General features: G+C 40.9%; 1 protein-coding gene across 8 annotated transcripts in view; it reads left to right on the plus strand.

Annotated features, from left to right (window-relative positions):
• The window catches only part of clasp1a (cytoplasmic linker associated protein 1a), a 155,813-nt gene extending 150,963 nt beyond the window's left edge, over positions 1-4,850 (plus strand). For all 8 annotated transcript variants that reach the window (XM_056289164.1, XM_056289162.1, XM_056289166.1 and 5 more), the window contains one exon: positions 1,830-4,850. In XM_056289164.1, coding sequence (XP_056145139.1) covers positions 1,830-1,916 — 87 coding nt within the window. In that variant the 3' untranslated portion in view covers positions 1,917-4,850. The remainder of the gene's footprint in view (positions 1-1,829) is intronic.
• Positions 4,851-6,176: the final 1,326 nt, after the last annotated feature.

Below are 6,176 nucleotides of genomic sequence, written 5' to 3' on the forward strand. Positions count from 1 at the left end.
GGATGAGGCACAGGGTCATATTTGCCCCATATTCACAACAGTTGTGTGTCCTTGGATTACATAAGGCGAAAGGTCTCAGGGCGAAGTTCACCATGAACCCGGGAAAGCTCTCGTCCCCGCTTGCTCCCCTCTATACCAAGGCTCTGTGAGATGGCCCGTCGTTGGCACAGATGAGTAAGCAAGCTGTCGGCACTGCCCAATTGCATCTTAAAATGTAAATCTCGCAGCAAAAGGGCAGGCGATGACACCCTCCCTGCTGAAGTGATAGCGGTCACCACATTGTAGTTTAGGACAGACTGAATCATTAACCCTCAGTAATTCCCCTGTGATGTTCTCCACAGCAGTCTAGTATAATACGACTGAATCCCTAGAAGCAGTCCCAGTTAAAGAATGTGTAAGAATTTCTCTCACTGCCGCTATACTTACATTGTTGACAGTTATACAGTTAGATACTAAATCAACATAGAAAAGAAAAAAAACTTCCTCGGGACAATTTCTTATCAGGGCCTGCTGTGTGTCTGTTTGGTGGTCATTGACATGAAAATGTTTGCGAACCAATGCTCTGTAGTGATCTTATGACAACCTAGTAGGTTCAGTTAGGAACCTAATACTGTAATAATACTTGAAATGAAATTGAATACTTCTGTCCGATGAGATGAAAATTTTGTCTCAGTTCTTTTCTGATTTACCTTGCCCCTACTGTCTTATAATACCGTTTCAGGGTCACAGAAATGATTCTGTTGTAAAAAATGAATAAGTAAATAAAAACAATAACTATTGGCCATTGCCATCTTTGCTATTGGTTGATCATAATGTTGGTGATCCACAAACAAAAGCTTATTCTTATGTTGCATTCAATTTAAAGTCCATCTGCATAAAAGTGCCAGTCAACAGACTCATTTCTGTTGAATATTGTGGGGCTAAATATAAATTTTAAACAGGATTTTCAGAATTGCACTCTGAAATAGATTTCACAAATGTCTTCTAAATGCAGAGAAGCAGAATTAATGCCACATCCCTAGTAGTGGCAGACCATCTTTGTTGGCTGATTTTAATGAGAAATAAGCATGTTTTCTCTTCTGTAGAAATTGAGCCTGATTAACGTTAAGGCAGTTTGAGATCCATCATTATAGTGCAGATATGCAGTCTTGAATGGTCTCCAGCCACAGTTGGTGAGCCTCCAACCTTTTTGCCACATCAGCCTTGGTTGTCCTCAAATGAAGTCATTCTACCCACCGTCTTAACACACTTCTCTCACTCTCTCTCTCTCTCTCTCTCACACACAAACACTCTCTCCCTCTCTCTCGCTTTAACACACATTGGCTTGTTCTAACTGTACACATAAAGTGCACAGAAAACTCATTCAAAATTCAAAAAATTTACACAAAATAAAACATTTCACAAAAATGGTAGTCTTTCACATTCATGCACATTCTATCTACATCCTCTGTTCAGGCCTAATCTGATGTAAGAAAGGGTGTATTCTACACAGTGTAAATGGGGATGATCACAAAAATAGAAAAGTATTACAAAGTCCAGTTAAACCATAGGAACTTTGCAGTTCAAGTTGGCGTGGTAGAAATCTGGAATAACGTTTATTGCTACACAGCAATAAAGCCATATTAAACTTTTGCATATAGCAAATGAAATGCTGGTTCAGTTTTCTTTCTGAAACACAGTCTAACCCTTGTTTATAATGTTGTTGTTTGGTTTTGTTTTTTGGTTTTTTTTGCAAGCCTGTATGAAAAATACTGTAGTTGTGGCAAACATTTTTGTAATTCCAATTTTCTGAAAAACAAAACAATTCTACTGTCCTCTCTCTTACACAGATGAAGCTGCTGAACCTGTATATTAAGAGGGCGCAGACCACCAACAGCAATAGCAGCAGCTCCTCAGACGTCTCATCTCACAGTTAATGGAAGGAGGTTTTGGGTGGGAGACCCCATGGATGGCCATCTGACTAGATGGTGCATTGGCCTGGAGGATACCGCACCCCTATCAGACTCCTCCATCTCTGAGCTTCGTCATTTCAGATGGAGACTCTGGCCCCTAACCCTAGCATCAAATCACCGAACAAACCCGCTTTCTTCATCATGGCTCAAGCCCTGCCATTTCCGGCCACCTGTCGAATCCCCATATGTCACTTAGTTCCATTCCTCGCCTTTACTCCAACATGCTTTGAATGTACCTGAGGTTTGGTTTTCGGAAGGGAGGCAGGAGGTGGGAAGCTGTTCAACTTTTCTGTTCTCTTCCAATGAGAGGCACTCTTTCCACTTCCATACTGTAGAGCTAAACAAGTACCGCTCATCTTCATATGTTCCGGCATTCTTAAGGAATTTCACAAAATGTCCAGACGCAATACCCTTAAATTTATACTTCAAATTGGAGGAAGTACACTTGTGCAAGGAGACATAATAAAGGAATTCCAAATAAATTTTAATGAGGGGTAAAATATCATTTGGCTGGCCCAGTGATGGTAACATTACAGAATTGGGGGTAGGGGTTAAGTCTGGTTTTGAGGAACCAAGAAAACCAAATATTGCAACTATGAGAAGTAATGTAAATGGATTAATGAGACAGTAGCAACTGAAAGTACTGTATGACCATTCTGTTTTCTAAGTTTGTAAATCATTATCAAAGGTCATTGACACCTGCACAGATGTGTGTTGATTTTCATTCAGTGCTAATTTAGAATGGAGAGATTCCTGATTATTTTAACCGCCACTCCATTGAAAAGATTATGCTTAAAAGATAACAAATTCCTAAAGAATCATTTTTCAGGAACTGAACTGACAATCCTGGAAAGAAAGTGTTGTGCATCTTAGAAAACATATTGCACAAAATCCTTATTCCGCCTTGAAATTCTTCAATAACAATCAGCAAACAGAAAAGGGTTGCAATTGAGCCCAGCCTTGTCTGCTATTACCGTGTTGCCTGTAATTCCAGATAATGACTGACCTGCTCCATTATCAGTCAAAACACGGTACAAGTCCAAAGGATTCACCTTTTTGTTTTCGTTCCGCTCTCATAAACAAAGCACGCCCTTTGCTTGCGTGGCCAGTTTATGGCATCTTACCTGTATGTCTGTGATGCTGCTGCTCAGTCAACTTCAAGTGAGCGAACACTGTCAGAGGAAGAAGAACTTCTCATTGTAGATACTGCGAATGTTTACCGGCTCGGTGTCAAGAGAGAGACTGACGATCCGAGACAGTGGAAAGACATGTCCAGGCCTTATTCGTTTTACACACACTGACGTTTCTTCAGCAGGACTACAAAGCGCAAAATGGGACGCACGGTGCTGAAGCTCTTGGCTCTTGAAATGTGAATCTGCGTAGAGTTTGAACAGGAAAACGGACCCCTGCGGTGTTGCTGACCGACGGTGGGTCAACGAGGACTGTCAAATGTGAATACAGTATTAGTCACTCTGCCGCTCACCCCCCCCCCTCACGTAACCACAGCTTCTGCAATAACAATAGAACCACCAGGTTAAAGTGTTTTGTACATATACTTTTTGAACACTGCTTCGCAAATTTTACAGATTGATGAAATAAGAAAAAAAAAAGGTTGGCTATCACGTTTTTTGCACGTTAGCAAAATAGCTTGCATGTTATTCAGAGGCACACGTCAACATTGTGCTGTTTCGATGGGCCCAGTTTTTTGGCTGTTGAAGTGCACTTGTAAACATCACTGGTTAAGTCATTCCTGACTTACTTATTTATTCTGTAAAGCAAGTTGCCATATAAATCATGATCATATTTAAAGGAGGTTCATTTTGATTGCTGTGAACAGAATGCACTGCTCTCATGATGTCAGGTCAAAAAACCCAGAGCATTCTCTTTGCACACCATGTGTTTTAGGCATGGGATCTTAACAGTGGTACAATATTTGGACCTGACCAGAAAAATGGTAGCCCTTGCCGTCATTGTGATTTTTGGCATCAGTATCCATTTTGAAATGTCAACATTTACTGAATAGTGTCTAATAACATTAAAATGTTGGAATCTTACTTTGAGAACGCCATTTTTTTTAATGTCGAGAGGGTCATGTTTAAGCCATAGCTTGGTGTTTAGAAAGATTTTATCTCTCCCATCCAAGATTTTTATTGTTTTATGTGATCGTTTTGCCCCTTTCTCTCTTTGCTGGTAAATTAAGTTGTGATAGAATCTCCCTAGTCTTTGCTGTACTTGAGGACCCCCCCACCCTACCAAACTCCCCTGAAGAATTCCCAAAGGGGCCCCAACCCTCAGTTTGGGAACCAAAATTCTTGAAAAAAAAAATCTTAGCAAAGTAATTGAATGTACAGAAGGTCATAAACGATATTATTTGCTCCATCGCATGGTAAAGTGTTCTTTCATTCATTTTAGAACCCATTTCAAATTTTAAAGCTTCATAAACTAAAAATCCCAAACAATTACCCAGCCCCACATACTCAACTTACTCCATAGTCAGGTCCTTTAACATACTTCAACAGTTATCCATAACCAACTAGTTTCCTATATTTGCAATGGGGATCGTAAATCCACCAGATTAAGGAGACAGCCAACATGCACCAGGGGTATGCCAAGTTTTGATCTACCGATAGCAAAATTGTCATTCAGAAATCCATCATACTTTACCAGTCGCTGTAACGACTGTGTCCTTTGCAAACTGTTCACTATGCATGTTACAATTTGTCTTTTGTCTCGTTTGATCATGTAATATTCATATATGTATTTATATTTGTTTTATTTTTGTTTTATTGATTTTTTTTTCATGCCAAACTGTACAGAAGGGTTTTGTTAACATCCACCTGTGATAGATTTGCAATGGTGTAAAGAAAAAAAGAATGTTTGCTCTAGAAATAAACAAACATGAGAGTTGATCTGACTCAGGTTTTTCATCCAATGCAAAATTGCCTGTTAACAAATTTCAGGTTCAGTCTCACATAGCAAGACAAGACATGAAATATTTTCACTTTTTAAGGCAACACAGCCTTGCACTTTTGTCAGTAACTCTTAATGTCATCTATGTCCAGGGTTTTCTTTGATTAAATTGCATCTGGGCGGCACGGTGGTGCAGTGTTTAGCGCGGTCGCCTCACAGCAAGAAGGTCCTAGGTTCGAGCCCCAGGGTAGTCCAACCTTGGGGGGCGTCCCGGGTTGTCCTCTGTGTGGAGTTTGCATGTTCTCCCCGTGTATGTGTGGGTTTCCTCCAGGGGCTCCGGTTTCCCCTCACAGTCCACATACATGTAAGTCAGGTGAATTGGCTGTACTAAATTGTCCCTAGGTATGAGTGTGTGTGTGTGTGTGTGTGTGTGTGTGTGTGTGTGTGTGTGTGTGGGCCCTATGATGGCCTGTCGGCCTGTCCAGGGTGTCTCCCCGCCTGCCGCCCAGTGACTGCTGGAATAGGCTCCAGCATCCCTGAGAGCAGGATAAGCGGTTCAGATAATGGATGGATGGATGGATGGAAATTGCATCTGGTTAAATAATGAGATGATCCTCAGCACATTTCAAGAGACAGTTGTTTCCAATAAAAACAACACAAATTCCCTCTATTATTTTTTTTTCAAATCTTATATTGAGAATGAGTTGATGATATGACGGCGTGTTCATTTTTTGTTCATCCAATGGTGAGGCTTTGTGTCAGGGGGCTGACTGTTGGCCCCTGCCAGCTTTCTACTGTGGGTGTTTGGGTTATCCAGTCATCTACAAACCCAACGGAGTGCTGAGGTGTGCTTAGCCACTCTGTATAAACATTAACCTGCTGAGACTTTGAGGCGTCCCTTTTACCGACAATGTCTTTCATTTTCTACGGTAGGTACGAGAGGCTGAAATATGGTGACCTGACATAACACAACATTGCCGCGTACATTACAGGCCTTGGTTTATTTGCTTAAATGCCGCTTTGAATAAATGGGCGAATTGAGACAAAATTGCCAAAACGATATTGTGGTAATGTACACTGATCATCCGCCGCACTTCCAACCACTCGTTTGCTCGGCGAACGTCTTGGCATTGTTTTTCATTATCCCAAATCATCACACTGATTTGTATCGTTTTTCATCAATTCGTTTCACAAAGTCACATTTAAACTCTTTACCCTAAGTGTGTTAGTGCCGTACTGTCGGCAGTGTCCACAGCTGACATGGATAGTGCGTGAAAGATTATTTGAATTTCACCTTGTCCGTAAATCCATAAA

This window comes from Lampris incognitus, chromosome 11 (genome assembly GCF_029633865.1).
Source record: "Lampris incognitus isolate fLamInc1 chromosome 11, fLamInc1.hap2, whole genome shotgun sequence".
NCBI classification, from domain to species: domain Eukaryota; kingdom Metazoa; phylum Chordata; class Actinopteri; order Lampriformes; family Lampridae; genus Lampris; species Lampris incognitus.